Source organism: Capricornis sumatraensis, chromosome 1, assembly GCF_032405125.1.
Source record: "Capricornis sumatraensis isolate serow.1 chromosome 1, serow.2, whole genome shotgun sequence".
In the NCBI taxonomy this organism is placed as follows: Eukaryota; Metazoa; Chordata; class Mammalia; order Artiodactyla; family Bovidae; genus Capricornis; species Capricornis sumatraensis.
In genome coordinates this window covers 105,066,951-105,088,151 of record NC_091069.1, presented here as the reverse complement: position 1 = coordinate 105,088,151, position 21,201 = coordinate 105,066,951, and the positions used below count along the sequence as shown (strand labels likewise).

The window sequence follows — 21,201 nt, the reverse complement described above, 5'->3', positions numbered from 1 at the left end:
AATCAAAAAAAAAAGAGACACACGTATACACATGGATGGTTCACTCTGTTGTGTGTACAGCAGAAACTAACACCGCACTGTAAAACAACTATATTCCCCCCATATTTTTTTAAAAGTGGGGAGTGGGCAGACTGGATGCCGGATACTCCCCATTCCTCCCCCTAGACAAAAGCTCACACAAAATGTGCAGGATACGTGGGAAGAAAAGTCACGCACTAACAGCACCAAAAACAAGCCTAATAGAGCAAAATATGACCCACCTTGAAACCCTCTTGGGAAAATGGCAATGCTCCCTCAATGAATATCGTCACTGTGCTTCCAAACCAGACCCGTACCGAAGTTTTCTAATTCCAAAATGCACGTGAAAGACACAACGTGGAATGGCCAGGACAGTCTTGAAAAACACGGACAAGAAATTCAAAACAGAAATCTGGCAATTAGCACAACGTAGAAGAAATGAAAGATCACCGGAAAAGGAAAGAGTAGAGAAACAGAACCACATAATGTGAGAATCTGGTGGATGTGAAAGAGCCACTTTAGGTGAAGATCAGAGGAAAGTGCTGGCTGTCAATGGCGAAAAGTAAAGTTCGATTCATATTGTATCATTAAAAAAATCTGGATAGATTAAAGATGAAAACAAACCACAGCACTATATGAACAATGTATCAGAAGATATATTTAAAACTTTGGCCTAGGGAAGGGCTCTTAAAGTACAAAAGAAAACATCTATGTAAGAGGGGTAAATCTGACTTTCAAAATCGTGACAACTGCGTCAAATACACCACAGCAGTTCAAAGACACGCAGTGGAATAAAACCTACACTCACAAAAAGATGTGTTCAAGAATATTCGTAGATTTATTCAGCCTAGCCCAAACTGTAAGAGCTCAGGTGCTAATTAATAAGCGGAGAAAAGTGTGGTTTGTTCAGACAATAGAACATTACTGGGCAAGAAAAAGGATTACTGTTGACGGTAACATTATGCTGAGAAAAAACGGAATCAGACACAAAAGACCACATTCTGTATGATCCCATCCCATTCAAACTCAGGAACTAATTTATGCTGGGAAAAAAATCGGAACTGAAGTCACCCCTGGAAGTGGGGCCAGCGGCGGGGGTGGGGGGGTGGGGGGGTGGACTGGATGAGAAGGAACATGGAGGAACTTTCTGGAGTGACAGCCATGCTCTTTATCTTGATTCAGGTTTGGGAGACAGCTGCATCCTCGGTCAAAACTTAGCAAATGCACACTGGAGAGTTGTATTATATGCAAATCTTATCTCAAAAGAAGACTGATACAAAATTAATGAACTCTAAATCATATGCATATGGAAGCATAAAGTTGCCAATGACTATGATTTCCTTGGAAATGTATCACAAGGTAAGATGAATGAATGGATGGACAGATATACAATCAAGCAAGTAAAATGAAAAAGGCAGAATCCAGTTGGTGGGTGTTCTCTGTATATTTCTTTCAACTTTTCTGTATGTCTGAAAATCTTCATAATAAAATATTGAGAAAAGACTGGAGAAAATGTATTTCCAACAAATAAAGAGACTTTTACCCAGAAAATACAAAGAGCTAATTATGCTTTTGAATTGTGGTGCTGGAGAAGTCTCTTGAGAGTCTGCTGGACTGCAAAGAGATTCAAACTGGTTAATCCTAAAGGAAATCAACCTTGAATATTCACTGGAAGGACTGATGCTGAAGCTGAAGCTCCAATACTTTGGCCAACTGATGCAAAGAGCCGACTCATTAGAAAAGACCCTGATGCTGGGAAAAAGTGAAGGCCAAAGAAGAGGGTGGCAGAGGATGAGATGGTTAGATAGCATCAGTGGACATGAATTTGAGTAAACTCTGGGAAATGGTGGAGGACAGAGGAGCCTGGCATGTTGCAGTCCATGGGGTTGCTAAGAGTCCACACAACATAGCCACTGAGCAATTATTGATAGGAAAAATTAAAAACTCAACTAAAAATAAGCACAGGCCATCAGAGAGAAAAAAGCAGACGTCAACTATGTCTGAAAAGATCATCCTACACAGAAGTGGAAAATTCACATTCGGCCAACACCCCCACTCCAGGCTGTTGCTGCTACTGCTAAGTCGCTTCAGTCGTATCCAACTCTGTGCCACCCCATTCCAGGCTGGTATCACCCTGCAAAGGCTTGGCAGAGCATTAGCAGGTGGTCGTATGAAGTCGGACAGACAATACGGCAGCATGTGTGAGTCTGTTTCAGCCCATCACCCAGCATCTCTCCTGCAGGCTGGCAAGGTATGGACCAAGCAGAGAGGCCGCAGCAGGACACCAGGGAAAGAGACCTTATTCCTGCTCGCAGTGATCAGAGTGGAGTCACCATGGAAAAACCTACGACCTCTGCTAAGCCAGAGCCACATACTGACAGTACAGCATTTACAGAAAAGCAAAACTGCTGAGTAAGTAAACACACGTACACATGCGCGTGTGCTGTGGAGAAAAAGGGCTGGAGAAACACCAACTCCTGTCTTGGCAAGGAAGCAAGATTAAACAGGAGCCAGAACCACCACTCGATTCGAGATAAATGTGTGTGTGTGTGTATATATTTATCTGTGAATCTGTTTCACAGGTTCGGGAGAGGAATGCACTAGGAGTTAGGGGTTGTGTGTGTGTGTGTGTGTGTGTGTAGATACAAACTGTTACATACAGAATGGATAAACAAGAGTTCCTCCTGTACAGCACCGGGAGTTATGGTCAACAGCCTGTGATAAACTATTGGGCTTCCCAGGTGGTGCAAGGGGTAAAGAACCTGCCTGCCAGTGCAGGAGACACAGGACACTGGTTTGATCCCTGGGATGGGAAGGTCCCTGGAGAAGGGAACGGCAGCCCACTCCAGTATTCTTGCCTGGGGAATCCCATGGACAGAGGAGCCCGGTGGGCTACAGTCCATAGGGTAGCAGAGTGGCACGCAACTCAAGCGACTTCAGTTGTGTGAAGTGTGTGAAGTTCAGTCGCACAAAACGTCAGTTGTGTGAAGTTGTGTGACGTGACTTCAGCATGCAATAAACTAAATGGAAAAGAACATCAAAAAGAATGTACGTATGTGTGTAACGGAGTCACTTTGCTAAAGAGCAGAAATTAGCATAACACCAAAACAACTATAGCTCAATAAAAAACAAACTTTAAAAATGTAGACACATGTACTCACGTAATTGAAAAGCATGAAGCTATTACCTGCTTAAAACAAAGCTCACCCAGTCTTTTAACTTTCCCAGCACTTATTTCAGAGTAGAAGTGGCAAATTATGTAATTTGTTTATAGGATTTACAGGAATTCATAGGATTTTATAAACTGTATCCCCAAAGTAGACCGTAATTTCTCTCTGGCACCCCTACACCAGCTCCCACCTGCCACGCAGCACAGGGCTCCCCAAACTCCACGGCCCCTTTAGAAGACAGCAGTGATGACTTCACCACAGATCGGGGCATTTGTTGATTTCTGGCTTCAAGCAGGTGCTATATAGATAAGCTTAAGAGTCAGACAAGACTTCCATTTTTTGAATGTTCTTCAAACTACCAAGACAGGCTGAGATGGCAGGGTATCTGCTATAATCACTAATCAATATAGTTTAGACCTGTGACCTCATACTCCACAGCCAGCCCAGGTGCTGAGTCATACCTGACTACGTGGGCAGAAAACTCTGCAGTTGCTCTCACCAGCCACTTCAAAACGTTAAAGAGCGGTTTGCTTTTAAGTATACTACACAGATTTGACTTCAAGCGACAATTCACAAAATCTGCATGTTGGTAATACATTCAGTGAATGATAAGGGCAGAGTGTGGGTGTGTACGTATCCATGATTTCAGCTGCTTCTCCACCATTTTGTGAAATAAATCAAACAGCTCGCCAAAACTAGTTGAAAGTTTTATTTATATAAAATTCATTAAGAACATAAAAGATTGGGTTTCTTAAAAAAAAATCTGCAATTATTTACAGCAGTATTGCACAAGTAAAGTGGCAATTACCCTGTCAAAATCCATCAGTGCAAAACACAAGCCAGGGAAACTGCAATACCAATGCTACATACGCTGGGTCCTAGAAAGAGAGTTACAGACAGATCAGTGCTATTTATAAATGAGTACCTGATGAGTTCTGATACAGTAACTAGTGGTCACAGAACCTGGACACACAAATTAAAGAGAGCTTCTAAGGTCTGAAATTCCCAAATCAAAGTAGTCAAGTTATTTAGCTGGGAGCTTGAGGGTGCTTCTTACGCACGATGCCGTCTAGAGCAGGGCAGGTGTTACCCCAGCTGGTTTAGCGACACGTGTGGTCATGTCACTGCACACGGGCATGTGCAGACTGGACACACACAGGCACCAAGCTAAATCAGCAGGGATGACGAAACCATCAACACAGAACCGCTAGAAAATCTTTCAAGCTTTCACCTCTTTGCACCCAGGCCAGTGGGGTCCAGACCCCCGCTTGAAGGCTTTGGAGAAGCAGAAGGAAGGCGTCACCCTGAAGACACAAGGTGGATCGAACGCTGGGACCAAATGGTTCAGGGCTAGGGTGGGGGGCGCGGGCCTGTACAGTTAGTTCCTGAAGATACATAGCAGAGTCTGCACCTCAAAGCATAGGAAGCCACAGAGCACGGTTGGGGGCGGCGGAATTCAACTAGTCACCAGCTGCCAACAAAGGTCAGTACTGTGAAGGTAGTCCAGTAGTCACTTGGGAAGCAGGGCAACTGGTCAACCCGGCCTTCAATCTGCCTGGCCTCTGCCTTCAACAGTCTCATGGCAACACCTCAGAAGTGGACGTGTGAGCCTCTCTAAACACTGAGCTGTCAGGGATGAATCTTCAATGGAAAGGTCTTTCCCACTGCTAACGATGAGTATTTTGTTTTGTAAGATATGGCCTAAGTTAACAGCACTTGTTTCTATGAGAAGCTAGCTGTTCAGGAATTAAAGAGTCACTGGAAAGTTCTAGAGGAGAATCTGATAGCCTATCAGATTTCTGGTCTCTCATTATGCTGTCTAAACACAAACCTCATCATGAGGACAGCAAACCCTAAGAATTTAAACCCACTGGACTAGAACCAGGAAGCAAAGCTGGGGAGGGCCACCCTGGGGAGACCACATGGCCAGCCGAGCGCTGACCAGTCACCACCTCAAGAGTTAAAGCAATTAACAGGACAGCAGGGGGCAAAGGGGAAAGGGAGGTCAACACTTTGCAGAACTTAAGACATTAAATAAGCCAGAAATAAATATACAACATTCCTACAAGTTACAGCATTATGAAACAGTAGGACACATTACATAGAAAAAGAATCTACAATATTTACAATCAATTCTGAAAAAGTTGAGTAAAAACTGATTTTTTTTTTCTTTTACTCATTTAGGCTGTACAAAATTTTACAAGGACACATAATAATTGCACAGACATTTGGCTCAGTTGATAAGTAAAATACGACTTCCTAATCTAATAAATAGTCAAAATATATACAATATTAAGAAGGAGAAACAGGCGAAAGTTGTAGTTTACTATGTACATTTTTTTTTAAACCAAGAAAAAAAAATCTTCATCAATTCAGGTCTAGGGAGGGGTCCAGGTAATTAGCAAATTCACTCATGAAGTTAATTTCACGTGTTTATTGCATTCCTGTGAAAAGTCACAGGCCACTTTCTATAAACGTCACATGAGACGGGGTGATCAAGGCACAAAACCTGCATTAAGTTTCCAACAAGGGACCGAATTATTTTTGCTTTCTACTTAAAGTCAAAGGAAGGAAAAGTAAGACATCAAAGGTACACCCAGCCATGGGCATACCTTCTGCAGGAAGGAGGCATCATGATCAACAGATACGTACAGTACAGGGATGTCTCGTCACCTCTCAAGTCCCGGGGGCAACATCCTCGTTTTAATACTTCTACAGTTCATAGAATCTCTCATTTTCTCACCAGCTGCTTCCACGGCCAGCCCAGGGGGCCTGGAGGCCCCCAAGCCCAAGGTAAGCTTGCAGGTGGGTGAGCAAGCGCTCGGCCCCCCGGGGCACCGGTGCTGAAGGAATAAAGTGCTCCAGTCCAAGAGACTGGCCGTGAATACGGGGATCCTGGGGGGAGCGGCCCAGAACCAAATACGTCTTTGGTGTGTGTGTGCAGCAGGCCCACAGCTGCAGTTCCATGGACCGCCTTAGCCGTTTGCACGGACTAGAGGATCCAGCGGACGGGCTCAAGACAAAGGGTCAAAGGACACGCAGGCTGAGACTCAACACAGCTTTTAGAACAATTCAAGACCCCAAAAAGCTACTTGGGGAAAAGAAAATGTTTAGAAGGAAGAATATTTGGAGTCAAATCTCTCTCTACCTAAGGAAAAAGTACATATGTAACATATATATATATATATAAAAACTATAAAGATACAAAAATGAGTCCACTGTTCCAACCGATAAGGAGAAAACACTGGTCCTCGTTGGGCCCAAAGCAAACATGACAGTTGTTGCTGGCACTGTTGACTTGTTTGAAACATCATGTATGTCTTTTAAAAAGCTGTTTAATCAGTTGAGGTTTCAAAAACTGTAAGAGCGATGGGATTCACAGAATGACCCCCACCTCCCTGCTTGCAACGCTCCCTCATCTGTCTGTCCTGGGTCTCCTCGGGAGTTTATCTGCCTTTGAAAAGACTGAGCAGCTCCTGAGCCTGCATTCTCTGCCTTCCTCCTGGCAGGTGTGAAGGAAGAGCACCCCCAACAAAAGTGGCTGCAGGAAAGGGGGCCTGACAAAAACCCAGCAGTCCAGGAGGTGGACGACTGACACAGACAGCCCTGCGTCTGATGGTATTCTGTATGAGAACTGCTGAGAGCAGAATGAAGCCTTTACTTCAAAGAGCAGTTAGCCAAGAGCCACTGAAGGCCAGAGGGACTCTGAGTTGGATGAAAGGCCAGGATGCCCAGAAAACAGCTGCTTAAAGCCCTGCCACAGCCTCTGCCAATTCCCACGAGGGCTCGAGTGTGGCCCCCTGCAGCTGAACCTGGCCACAGGCGGGCATGCTAGTCACCTGGGGCCTTAGGCCGAGTGCCCACCCTGTGCTATAGGAAAGCCGCAGCAAATCTGGTGTTATGACTGCCCTGAACCTCTGCGGAACACGTCTAAACAAGTCCATCAAAGCAAGCGAGAACCGCCAGCGAGCACTCCCCAATGGGTGAGCTACCAAGAGACAGACAGACCCATGTCTGATACAGACCCGGGCTCAGACCCAACTGCCTTTTACCACAAAAACAGCGGACCAGATGTGTTCCTCAGTGCCCTGACAGGCTGGGAGAGCATCACCGAAGGATGTAAGCAAAACACACACACACACACACACAGAGTAAAATTTTGCCACAGATATAACTGAATTTTAAGGAGGTAAGTAGGTATTTACACAAGGGGAGTGGCATGTCAATACAGGCTGACAAAGGACCTCTCTCTGCCCCTTTTACCAGTTCCATTTCATAAAAACATTTTTGGTATTAATAATAGTGATTAAAAAAAAAAAAGGTCCAAGAGGCAATGGCAGGGAAGGGAGGGGCCATGCCATACCTCTCCCGTTTAAAAATGCTGTATGGTGACCTCTAAAAATAAACTAAGGCAGCTTTATAAATGAGCTGGCTCAGTTTCCACTGCAGAGTTTATATACTCCTCTGACAGCAGGCAAAAGGTTCTTAAAATTTTACTACAAAAATCACTCATGAGTTGGTTAAAAAGTTTCCATTTCCTTTTTGAAAAACCTGCTCTTATCAAAGGTGGGAGAAAAAAACACACACACTGCATGTAAACACCATTCTTGCATAAAATCTTGTTCCAGAGAACCATGATTTGTACATTGTTTTTTAAAAAAAGAGAATCCCTCCCTCATTTACATTCACATCAAGCTTCCGTTGGAAATTCGGCCGCATGGTGATGAACAGACAAAGGTCAGGTCCACGTGCAGCTTGGTGTCCTCCAGGGACATGCCGGCTGGCTCTCTGCCCACCCTTCCAGCAAAGGACTGCTGCACAGCAAGGGCACTGAAGCGCCGCGACCCCGCGGCGAGGGGCTGGTCGGTCTGAGAAGAGCGGAACGTCTGCATGCGCCGTCACTGCATCCTCCACACCAGACGCACAAGGTAGCGCAAGACGCGCAGGAGGACCATTTGTGGGTGGCCCTCAATCGCCTGGTGACGCACGAAGACCTGCAACGAGAAGACAGGAGCTGCTTACTGCCCAGCCCTGACTCGCTTCAGGCGGGACTGGGGGTGGGGGGGGAGGAGGGCACCCGCATTTACGGGAGCGATCGTCCTGTGGGGACCACTGAGAAGGGCGCCAGGCCACCCAAGCGCCAGTTCTTCCCAGAGCTGTCACCCCCTAAGGAGCAGCGGCACTGAGGGATGCTCTTTATAAAATGACTGAAAGGCTGTTTGGAGACTCAAAGAGGACCCCTGAATCTGCTTCTCTCTCTAAACACCACATAATTCTGGAGTACCTCCCTGGTGGTCCCGCAGCTAAGGCTCTGCGCTTCGAAGGCAAAGAGCAGAGGTTTGATCCCCTATCAGGGAACTAAGGTTCCGCCTGCTGCGGTCAAAAACAAAACAGCAACAATAGAAACTGCACATTCTTTCCACAGGTGACGTCCCAGCTGACCAGAGCGGCCTGGACTAGGGGAGGCAGCAACCACTGGCAAGGGACAACCCAGCGCAGGGCGAGAGCAAATCAGCCAAGATGGCGTGGCCAGGCCCTCTCGGCCCATGTTTTGTAAATAATGGCTGTGCAACAGCTCAGACCATTCACAGCGCTGTGGACGTGCGTCACGAGGTGCCCGCTTGGTCACGGGTTGCTGTGCACTGCATGCCTGTGTGAGCTTCACGGTGAAAGCCCTGGCTGCTGCTGCACCAGGGCTACACTGGAGTGGTACCGTGATGTTATATGACGGTACATTTTGGCTATGTTACGGTTATGTTGTGGCTGCTGCGCCAGCCAGGAGAGAAGAAACGTGTCTGCAGTTCCTGAGGCCCCTTGCGTCTCCTTCCAGCCTCTGAGCTCAGGCCTTGCCTGCCCCGGGTTCAGCGAACAGCGTAGAGAGTGTGGACAGCAAGACAAATGGCGTCACGAACAGGATGAAGAGCAGTAACATCCACCACCTCTGCACAGGCGCTGAGAAATGTCACCCCAAGTTGGGGTCCCGTGAAGAGAGGCATGGGTAAAGCAAATGGGAACCCGGTGGCTGCAAGTGACTAACTAAGTCACTGACATTCAAATAGGTTTCAGGCTCCCTTAAGCATGAGTCTCGGGGTGATCTGCCCCAAGAAGCTAAACAAAGTGAAGTGCTGACGCGCCTCCCTGCCTCTGGCGTGCGGCAGCTCTTCTGAGCGCGTGCTGTCAGCCCGGCACAGCCGCCAGGGTCGATAAACAGGTGGACTCAACCCTCGCCCCTCCAGCCTTCACCCCTGAGTGGCAGGCAGAGTGTGACCGAAGATAGAACAGGTCTATCTGCCGGTGACCCCCACAGGTTTAGGACAAGCCGAGATAGTGCTCAGAAGGAAACTGGCAGGCTACTGAACGCCTCAAGGTCCCCATGTCTTCCAGAGCACGCCCACCTTCGGGTCTAATCCATTTTGCAGGTAAGTGCAGGGTGTAAAGCCTTCCCCGATCAGTGGCTCATCAGTAAATAACCCACCTGCAGGAGATGCAGGTTCCATCACTGGGTAGGGAAAATCCCCTGGAGGAGGGAATGGCAACCCACTCCAGGATCCTGGCCTGGAAAATCCCATGGACAGAGAAGCCTGGCGGGCTACAGTCCCTGGGGTCCCAGAGAGTTGGACACAACTGAGCAACCGAACAAGAAGCAGCAAGCAGGGTGCACAACCAGACCAGCCAAAGCTGGAAACAGACGACCCACTTCCAGCCAGGAGCTGTTTCTCTGCTCAGGCCTGAACGCAACACCCCGGGCCCGCTCCCTGTTCTGTCTGAAGCTCTCCATCAACCCCTCTCCTCACTCTGGCGGGCTGGTCTCTTCCGATGCAGAATCGTGGGACCACTGGCCATGGGGCAGGCTGAGGACGGGCGTCCCCTCCCAGACCTAACTGCCGCCTGCAGATGCCAGCTGCAAGCAGGGCTCCCTGCTGGCCACTGTTTACAGAGCCCTCGGGGGCGTGCTGGACGGGATGGGACTGTGATAAGGCCTGAGCACTTCCCTTGCTCCTTCCAGAACCAGACTGGAGGAAATCAGCTTTATGTAAGCGATTCCTGTAGAGGCGTTCCGTAACCACAGTCTGCGATTTTTATCTGCTCGACACACAAGATTGCTTTGTTTTGATTTAACTTTCTAAATTACTTTGCTTCTTTGGGGTGAGAATAATTTAGGGGAAGGTTAATTTTAGTTGAGACTAATATTAACAGGTTGAAAGAGGCTTATTCAAAATAAAACCACGATTTACTAAAATGAAGAAAGTGTACATGGGGCTGGGCTAAGCCACTGCTTCAAGATGGGGAAAGCCGTCTTAAAGCCGTCTGGCTGTCCCTGGTGGCCTTCAGGTGGACCAGAGAATGGAGTCAAGATGACCCCATGAGGGGACCGGGTCACACAGTAGGGATGGACCCTGCTGACCCTTGGCCAATTTTATATTCCAGAAATGGAATTATCTAAGAGGAGAAAACCTTCCACGCACACTATGAGGACAACAGGTGCAAAAAAATTTGTCATTAACAGTGTTGCTTTCATCTCGCATGAGAAGAATATGCGGTGGAGATACAAAGACGTGCCAGGGTGGCAGGGGAACGCAGGAAAAATTTGGCGAAAGGGACACCCAGCCCCTGACCAACGAGGAGATGCTGCAAGGCCTGAGTGAGCGAAGACGGGGCACACCTGGCCCCCCTGACGGCCTGCGGGACAGCCCGGTACACGCCATCAAGCCAGTGAACCACCGATTCTGGACGCCATTCAACGGAGGAAGCCATTACTGCTGATTCCGAGAGCTGTGCCAGCCCAGAAAGCCCTTGACAGCTGGCCCAGCCAGCCAAAGCTGCTGCTGGCTCAGCGTGGACAGCTCACACCTCAGACAGCTGGAGGACGGGCAGCTCCCATCAGGGCGGACACGCTGCCCCTGACACCTGCAGAGGGCACAGACATCATCTCGCCAGGGGGAGTCACCAACACACACTGTCTGCAGCGCGGCGAACGAGAGGCCTTGGCTTCTGGCCTCCAGGACTGTGAAAGAAAGCTGTTTCCGCTGTTTAAGGCCCCCTGCCTATGCTCCAGCCACCCTAGCAAACTAATATACCCGTGCATGCTCAACCATTGCTCCTAAGCCTTTGCCCTTAAGTGAAAACCAGCGCTTCCTGGCTCAAGAACTGCATAGCGCTGCTTTAGTCTAAACCATAAAAACACTTTAAAAAGATATATGACAATGCTACATTTGGAGGGAAAAAGATTAAAAAGCTAAACACGCTCCTAGGTTCAAATCCCTTCTCTCTCTCAGTTTCCTCTTCTGCTCACCCACACGCACACAAAGCACAGCACGCCATCCCACCGGGACGCCTGTCTCCGGGGTCTACACCCAGGTCCCCCTCACGGTCCTCGCTCCTCTCTGGCCGAGGGGCTCTGGCAGCCCTCACATGGGCCCGCATCACAGGACACCTGACTTCAAAGCCTGTCTGCATGCAGGAGGTCTCGCGGGCACTCCCGAGTCACAGCCCACCGCACAGGGCGCCTGCGGCACTGCCATCAGTGGGAACAGCTGCAGAGAAGGCCTGGGCCCCAGCCCAGAAGCCAGGCGCAGGCACGTGCAAGTTCCCGCCCTGCAGACTGAAAAGCACCCACGCGTGCCAGCGAAACCAAGGCCCGCGCAGAACAGAGCCAAGATACGGGAGGTCCTTCCTGTCCAAGGAGCAGACGGGGCAACGCGCTGTGGCACTGATCGCTGTGGCAGGACACAGCACCGGCCACCAGCAGGGCTTCAGCTCTGGGACCACCAACCACGGGTCGGGGAATTTTAATTCCATCCGCAGACCAAACATGCTCTCTTGCCTGGGAAGCAGGCATGCAGGATGCAACACAGATCTGGAGAGACCTCCCTGGTCATCCAGTAGCTAAGACTCTGCTCCCAAGGCAGGGGGCCCTGGATCGATCCCTGTTCAGGGAGCTAGATCCCACATGCCTCAACTAAAGACCCTGCATGCCTCCACGAAGACCAAAGATCCCACGTGCCACAACCAAGGCCCCAGCACAAACAAATAATTTTTTTAAGGGAATTTATTTAAAAAAAAGAGGGGACTTCCCTAGCGGTAGAGTGAGTAGGAATCCGCCTGCCAACACAGGGTACATAGGGTGGATCCCTGACCCGGGAAGATCCCACGTGCCATGGACTCCTGGTCCCGTGGGCCACAACCACGAAGCCTGCACTCTAGAGTCTGTGAGCTGCAACTACTATGCTTGCGTGCTGCAAATACTGAAGCCTGTGCATCCAGAGTCTGTGTCCCAACAAGAGAAGCCACTACAATGAGAAGCCCAGGCACCGTAACTGGAGAATAGGCCCCCTCACCACAGCTAGAGAAAATCTGCTCAGCAACAAAACACAGCACAGATAAAAAATAAATAAATACTTTTTTAAGAAGAAGTCTTTTAAAATACTCTCCCAGCCTGCCTGGGAGAACTGGTCAGGCTGACCACGCACGCCCGCAGAGGGCAACGGATTCTGCTTTCCTGTCCTGCAGGCATCGAGGAGCCCGGACCCTTCGAAGCCCACAGGACACACCAGGCCTTCTGACTTCATGCGCCCGAGCCTGGGGACTCATAGCATCTCCCACTCTCACCGCTCAATGGAACCACGACCTCTGAGCCAGCGTGGCTCTCCTGCGTCTCACAGACCGAGCCTCCAGATCAGGAAACACCAGGTGACCCCACTGCTTGCCTCGAGCTCCAGCACAGCGCAGGACACACTCAGCAATCTGGGCTCCACAGGCAGGGCCAGACCTCACTGGGCCTGATGACTCAGTAAGCACCAGCCGCAGGTTCACTCAGCATCATCACTCAAGGGGGCTTCCCATCAAAACCACAGAGATGCACAAAGCTCAGTAGAAATAAAGGTTGGGTAAGACCATAAACATGAATAAGAGACTAAAAAAAAAAAAAAAAAGGAAAAATGAAAAGGAAAAAAAGGGAACTAGGGAACTAGGACTGAGATTTGGTGCCACAGAACCACAGTTTACTTAGGAGTTTTCTGGCAGGCAAGGTAACAATGGCAACACGACACTATCTTCACCATCTTATCAAAACAGAGCACGATACCAAACTCTTGGAGACAAACCAAAAAGCAAGGTATACCAGAACTCTGAGACTCTGAGTGATTTAACTTGTTCAAAAGCTTCCTTCTTAAGAGAATTTCAACATGAATGCCTAAGACGTCCCAAACTTTTTTTTTTTTAATACAGATTTATCTCTAAGTGGTCATTTGTTATAGGAGACTGAATTCTAGACTCTTGAGACCAGGAAGGACTCTTACAGAGAGAACCTCTGCTCCAGTTTGGGCAAATGCAGATAGAGTGTCTGCCCGGATGTACGGTGTTTGCTCTGCATCTTCCAAAACAAGGCTGAACACTTACCATCGCAGGGGACAGGCTGAGGCAAGGGGCAGAGCGGCCCCACTGTTGGATGGAAGACCCCCTCTGCCCACTCATAACCCACCAGTCTAAATGTTCTTCTAAACGACCAGCCTGTGAGACTACAGGTCAGAGAGAACAGGGCCCGTGCACAATGACTCGACGTGGAGCCCGGAAAGACGACTTGGCCTCTCCACTTTAAGACCAGACTCCAGGGGCGACTCGGCTGGGATTCCAGCACAAGCTCCACGTGCACCGCTCTTCTCAGGTGTCAGACTGATGCTGCCCCAAGGCCAAACTCACTTTCTATCTGTCACCAAGGCAACAAGGGTATTTGCATAGCTAGTGCCGAGCAAGCTTTGTTGTCAACACAGCTGTGGAAAGAGCGCCAGGGGATCCCCTCGGCCGGATGTGGTGCCCCCTCTCACAGCCTCCCAGCACCAGGAGTGAGATTTCCCACAGCACTGCACCCAGCTCCCACCAGGGAGGCAAGCGGTGCCCCAACGTTGCAGGAAGACCGTGTCGTCATGAATCCCACCTTCTGACTGTCAGCATCACTTCAAAGCATCTATCACAGGTGATGCTTTCGGTAGGGCAAATAGCCACTTCCCTCACTGACCTGTCATGCACCAGATTTTCTTAGCTCAGTATCACCCCTACAAATAGAAAACTTGGTTTCCAGGCCCCATGTTGGCTGAAATGAAGAACCCTGGCCCATGACCCTCGAGGGGTATCGCTGTGCCAACCACAGAGAAGCCAGAGATGACAATGAACACTCCAGCACAAGACACCACTTGATGAAATACTTGATTCAGAGCAAGCATATGTGCTTGTGAAAGGCCCAGGCTCCAAAAAATGCTAATGAGACAGACACACTTTAACCACAGCCCAAACCCCTCTGCTTTGGCTCAGCCGGGAGAAATCGAGCGGAGGATGACGTGATAGGCTGATTATTTCTGTACGTCTGCAGGAGGGCTGAGCCTCCAGGGTATCATCATTTCCTCCTCAAGAAATTAAAAAACCCCAGTTAGCCCTCTCTGAAGTCCCCCTCCAGGCACCTGCATCTCCAAATGGTTATGTGCTGACGGCCTCCAGTCCCCCAAGGGCCAGGCAACCGTGCAGGTGTGCCCACCTGCCACAGCACGACGGTGCCCTCACGGGTGATGTGAGCGAGCCCATATCCAGCTTGGTGCCCACCCAGGCATGCACCCACACATCAGCGCCTCAACCCCAGCTCACAGCTGTGTGGCCCAGATACACACAGCACGTCCGGAGTCCCCCCCACCCAGGTCCAGCCCCCCAACATTTCCTTTAACAAACTGGGTACTTATCAGACAGGTGAACAAAGTTACTAGCCTCTCTCCTTCTATAAAGATCAATGAAGAAAAGTCAATTACAGTTCAGAGTGAGAGAGAACAGCCCTGGTGGAAGACAGCATTTTCTAGATCCATCTCTCCACGCTTTAGATTTAACTGTCACTACACATCCCGAAAGATCTTCCCTGGTGGCTCAGAGGTTAAAGCGTCTGCCTGCAGTGCGGGGGACCCGAGTTTGATTCCTGGGTCGGGAAGATCCCCTGGAGAAGGAAGTGGCAATCCACTCCAGCACTCTTGCCTGGAAAATCCCATGGACGGAGGGGCCTGACAGGCTACAGTCCATGGGGTCGCAAAGAGTCGGACACGACTGAGCAACTTCACTTTCACATATCCCGAAGAGACTGACTGAATACAGGGCTCCCGAAGGTGAAGGGACGGAGTCAGGGATCGAGGCCCCTGCACTCGCCCATGAGCTGTTTCTTCCTGCGAGATCACACTTCACCCTCCATAAGAAAGCCCTTACCTAAAAAACCCACGATCCACAGCTGCTGTCTTGATGGAGGTAATCTGAACCTCATGCTCTCCGAGAAGGCATGTGTGCAAGGCTCTAAAATCCACAACTGCCTCATTCAACTCCAAGGAAGACATTCACCAAGCCTGAAGACTGTATCACACATAAACGGTAGACGTCAATTTACGTTTCCTAATCACAGCTGTTTTTGCTACAAAAACTGTCACTCTATCAACGTGTGAGTCAAGTGAGAAGCACCATCTCGTGAGATACCATGGGTCTAGTTTCAATGTTTAAGATGCAGATTTTTCCTTATTCTTTTTTTCAGACAGTAATATAGAGCATTTTATTTTGTTTGACTCCAACATGCAATTAACGAAGGCCTCAAAAGAGAACCGTCTGAGAACATGCATCTCTGCGTGTACATGTGGTTTACGTTATTACCAAACAAGTTGCAATTTTGACCTCTCCCTGTCCACTATCTACAGAAGACAGGAGAATATCACTTTTAAAAATAAGGGTCAAACAGCAGGTTCATGTATCTTACATATGATCCTTGAACAAGATGGCTTTGAACTGTGCAGGTCCACTTACGCATGGATTTTTTTCAATATAGTACCTAGTTTTCATTCTGTTGATCTCTAAATTAGCTAAGTGTGCGGAAAAGTTTGTGTTCAGTTAGAGATTATACTATGTGGAAACAGTTGAGTCCCGATGCCATCCAAACTGCTTCAGCCTCCTGCCCTTGGGTGAGTCGTTTACTAGTTTCTCTGTCTTGAGGCAGAGATGGTAATGATGGATTTCTGTCTGAGTGCAGGGTCGTGCCCCAAGCCCCTCCGATGTTCAAGGGTCAACTAACATGAAAATGCTAATGTGTTGATACCAGTTTTCCTGTTGCTCCCCTCAAAACCAGCCTCTAAGCCCGTTTCTCTTCTCTACTTCGTCTACTTCAGGGATGCACTTCCGCTGGAGGGTTGGGTCAGTTCATGCCGGCACACGCCCAGGACCAAAAGTAGGCTGACAGCCCCAACGAAAGACACACTGTTTCCTGAGATCAAACAACGCAAGGGTTTTCATCCACTTCTGGCCCATCTGGACAGCCTATCCGATGGGCATCAGGTGTAGCTGTCCACTGCAGGCCCCTACCGGGACATCCCCAGGTCACAGCCTACCTGAGCGCAGAGTGACTTAGGCTGGGTCACCTGATGCCTAGGAAAGAAGGTGAACGTCCCAGTCTGGGTACTGGGAAGGGCAGGCACGCAGGTTAGAGAATGGGGGAAGGGGCCTAGTCATCCCAAGAGCACATGTTTTTACATTCCGAAGGGTCTAATACCCCCGTCACAGCCTTGAACTACAACCCCAAACAAACCTGAGAATCCCACCCAAGTGGACGGCATCCTTGAGAACTGGCCATGAGCACAAAGCATCCCATGCCTGCAAGGGACCAGAGTCCCTGCTTGCTGACACTCCCTCCAGCAGAGGATCCTGGACTTGCACTCAAGCAATTTCTGAATTGTGGACGAAGCCAGAGGCAATCAAGAACAACAGGAAAGCAGGCGGCCTGGGGGAGGAGGAGGCAGCAGTGAGCAGGGCGACTGAAGCACACAGAGGTGCTGCTGCCCCCGGGCTTCCTGCCAGCTCCTCGCCCTCTTCAGAAAGCCCCAGAGAGAGATGTGGCTTCCCTGCAGGTCCACCGACAGCCCTGGCTGCCCAGAGTTCCGAAAGAGCTCTCTCCTCCCTCCTCAGGGTCCCAGAGAGGAGGACACGGGGAGCCGTGCAGCCAGGACACTGTGTGGCTGCAGGTCACCCACCAGCAAATCCCAGAGGGACTCCAGAGCTCCATCGCCTCTTCAGCCCCTTAGGTTCTGTCCCACTACAAGTCTGCATGTGACTGGGGTGCCGAGGCACTTCAGTGCCTAATTACGGCATGGAGACACGCCGGAGGCTGCCACTAGCCAAATCTGCCACTAGCCAATTGAGCATCAAATTAGAGTGAGCATGCTCAGTCACTTTAGCCATGTCCAAATCTCTGCAACCCCATGGACTGTAGCCCACCAGGGTCCTCTATGAGAATTCTCCAGGCAAGAATACTGGAGCGGATTGCCTTGCTCTTCTCCAGGGGATCTCCCACCCAGGGATGGAACCCGAGTCTCCTGCATCTCCTGCATTGGCAGGCAGATTCTTTACCCACTTAGCCACCTGGGAAGCCTGAGAGAGATGTGTAATAACCTGCTGAACTGATCAGGGACCCAGGAACTTATTTTGATAAATGAAGCAAACACGGGAAATACACTCATGAAATAACCACACTTTCCTTCCATCATGAATAGGAAAGTACTGATTTGTAGTAGAGAACACCACCTCTGACCAGGGGCTCCGGAATGAGACGGATGGACACCCTGTGCCTCCTGATACAATGCGCGCGGGAGGACACGACGTCACACTGCTGGGACAACCGGCAAGGTCTGCAGGCAGCCCACAGATGACACAGCTCTGTGATGCTATTCATTTCCCAGCCGTGCTCGCTACACTGTGGTTACTGGTTACATAAGAGAATACGCTTATTCATAGGAAGGACACGCTGATGAATTAAGAGAATAAAGGAGTATCGTGCCTGCAACTTCTCCAACAGTTCAGAAAATAGTCTGCACACAGGTAGGTGTGAGAAAAGTGAAAGCCACTCAGTCGTGTCAGACTCTCTGTGACCCCCTTTGTGACTGCAGCCCACCAGGCTCCTCTGTCGGTGGGATTCTCCAGGCAGGAGTACTGGAGTAGGTGGCCGTGCCCTCCTCCAGGGGATCCTTCCAATCCAGAGACTGAGCCTGCATCTCCTGTACTGCAGGCAGATTCTTCACCATTGGAGCCACCAGGGAGCCCAAGGTTTAAGGGAGGAGGATGTTAACCACATGTGGCAGAGTCAGCAGCAGGGGCTTGGGTGGCAGATACAAGCGGGGTCTCTGTACCATTTTGCAACTTTGGTGTAAAACTCTGCAATTATTTCAAAACCAAAAGTTAAAACACAGCATGCATGGAGCAATAAAACTCCCATCAGGTAGGGTGAAGGGTCCCCCTGCCCAGGCAGGGTGGTTTGGGGAGATGACATAGAGTCCCTGGAAGAGAAGGGAACATTCACCTGGGCTTTGAGCTCACCTGGGCCTCTCTCACCTCCTGCTTCAGGGATTCAGCCTCCAAAGCTTCGGCCCACAGCCCGCCCCCCACCCTCCTCAAGGCCACTGACCACACGACAATTTCCCCTAGCGCTCTAACTGCGAAAGGGGAATGCAGCCTGTCAGGCTTTGCAAGGCTTGTGGCAACAAAAGACCAACACTCCACAAAAGGTACTGTAGCCATATTAAGTAGCTAAGGACACCAAATATTTAAAAGGCCATGACCCACCATAAAGTGGCTAAGCGGTAATGGACTCTGCCTGCCAAGAAGTGACACCTCCCGGGGACAGACAGTGCCTAACTTGAAAGCAAAACGCCTCCCATTTCCTGGTAAGATGTCCACCCCCAGCTGCACCCCCCGCCCCCCCCCGCAATTCTGCAACAATGGACCACTCGGAATCTGACAAGTTTCAAGACAGGCGACCACAGGCCTGGGGTCACTGGGTCACCACTCCGGGTTTTAGTCTGCCACTTTGAACCGGCTATTTATAAGATCTGGAGAATATGCTTCATTTTAGAAAAATCACGTTTTAAGTTATAGTCCGTCCCCTACTCTTCCCCCAATATTCCAGCCTTCATAGAAACCTAGTCTCTTAAATGATTAGCAAGTGCATTTTTGCATTGGTTCTTTTTTTAAAAGAGAGATGCCAAGTAAGGTTTATAATTACAAAATATTGCAAGATATTGCAATGAAACTAATTTCTACTTATTTTACCCAAAACACTGAGAATCTGATTTGAATAAAAAACAAAACATGAACACCGTCTATATTAAACCGTGCAATAACACTGGGCAGGGGAGACAGAGCGGGAAGCATGAAGAGTTAGAGGCTGCTTTGCCTTCTTCAATGGAGAGGCAGGTAACAACACGGCCAGACAGCCTGCGTCTCCTTTGCACACGATCAGGACTGGCCACCACCTCGACCGCCTCCATGTGCAGATGGCTGTGCCCCGACCCCACCACGTTAGTCCTTCTCTCCACTGACCACTGAGGGCCACCACGGAGATGCATCGACCAGGCCCATCTGGGAAGGCTCAGGGAGACCTTTGTAGAGTCACCGGTATCTCCTAAGGGCTTCCCCGGTGGCTCCGACGGTAAAGAATTCACCGGCAATGCAGGAGGCCCAAGTTCAAGCCCAACGTCCCTGGAGGAGGGAATGGCAACCGACTCCACGTAAGTTTAAAGAGAAACTTGGGCAAAATCTCCTTAAACCCATCTGGCTCTGTGGTCAAAGGCTCTCAGTCAGCTCCCAAGAGGATGGAGCTGACGACTGTTCTCTGTGTCCTGAGCTTTCCGGACTCTGAAGGCACCAGGGCCCAACAGCCTCACCTCTCCTGGGGAGCCCCACCCAAGCTAGACCTGAGTCCCAAGGCTATCCTCTGCCCCAAAAGATGGGGGGAGGCAAGGCCAGTGTGCTGCTCAGTCACAGCCTTGCCCACCCTGTTCGGCTGCCACGGCCACTGAAGTCACCTCTTCCTGCTGGATCTGTGACACACGCCCGAATCACGGTGGATGCATTTGGCCTACCCCTCGGAGGGACACATGTCCTTCTCCCCTCAGCACCAGGACCAACATCCCAGATACCCTGGGGCCCTGCTTCTGATCACTCTCCAAGTCCAGCGGGAAAGCCAAGTCCATACACACACACAGTAACCCCAAAATTCCACCGGAGAAACCGAGGCAGAGGACTGGGGGAACACTACCTTTTGTGGCCCGTTACACAACAGTGCACCTTGCAAAGAGGAGTGCCGCTGCAGACCTAGGCTGAGAGGGGGTTATGTTCTGTGAACGGGTTCCCATCAGGGTGCGGGGCATTCTGCCCGCTAGACACAGCATCATAAGGAACCCTGAAGCCCGTTCATCCCTGTGACATCTTGCATCTAATGACAGGCTCGTACAGTAGCACGTTTCCCATCAAACACACATATACACACCCAACAGAAGGTATGAAGCAAGTAAGAGCATTCTGAAAGCCCTTAACTCCTTGGTGGAGATTCTATACTGGAGAAATAAATAACTTGTAACTGGAAAACATCTCCATGTATGTTTACAAAAGCTTAGAAAGCATCGTATATAACAGGAAAATAAGAAAGGCTGAAAGCAATTTTACAGGGACCATTCATTTACTCAGCAAAAGCTAGCTACAAAAAAGACTAACATTGAAAACAGGACAAAACATTGGGGTGTCCAAAGCATAAATTCCATCCAGAAGAAAGAAAAAAAAAGAGTCTTTAAAAGGAGTTTATATGAAGCCATGATGTCTGGGAAAAAAGGAGTCAGATGAGAAGGAACACAGAATGACATTAAATTTTATTTTGTAGAAAATAATTAAGTGCTTCCTTTTGGATAAATCAACACAAATACCTTCATACACGGGAAACAGAAAAAATGTTATATTGTCACTGTTTAGTCACTAAATCGTGTCCTGCTCTTCGTGACCCCATGGACTGTAGCCCACCAGGCTACTCGGTCCATCGGAATTTTCAGGCAAGAATACTAGAGTGGGTTGCCATTTCCTACTCCAGGGGATCTTCTGGAACCAGGGATCAAACCCGGGTCTTCTGCATGGGCAGGCGGGTTTATTACCACTGAGCCACCAGGAAGCCCAGAATAAAGGTAAGCAA

General features: G+C 49.5%; 1 protein-coding gene across 2 annotated transcripts in view; it reads right to left on the bottom strand.

The window, feature by feature from the left end:
* Nucleotides 1-8,017: 8,017 nt before the first annotated feature.
* Nucleotides 8,018-21,201, bottom strand: part of BCL2L11 (BCL2 like 11) — a 45,810-nt gene continuing 32,626 nt past the window's right edge. For both annotated transcript variants that reach the window (XM_068975799.1, XM_068975801.1), the window contains one exon: nucleotides 8,018-8,182. In XM_068975799.1, the coding sequence (XP_068831900.1) occupies nucleotides 8,087-8,182 (96 nt within the window). In that variant the 3' untranslated portion in view covers nucleotides 8,018-8,086. The remainder of the gene's footprint in view (nucleotides 8,183-21,201) is intronic.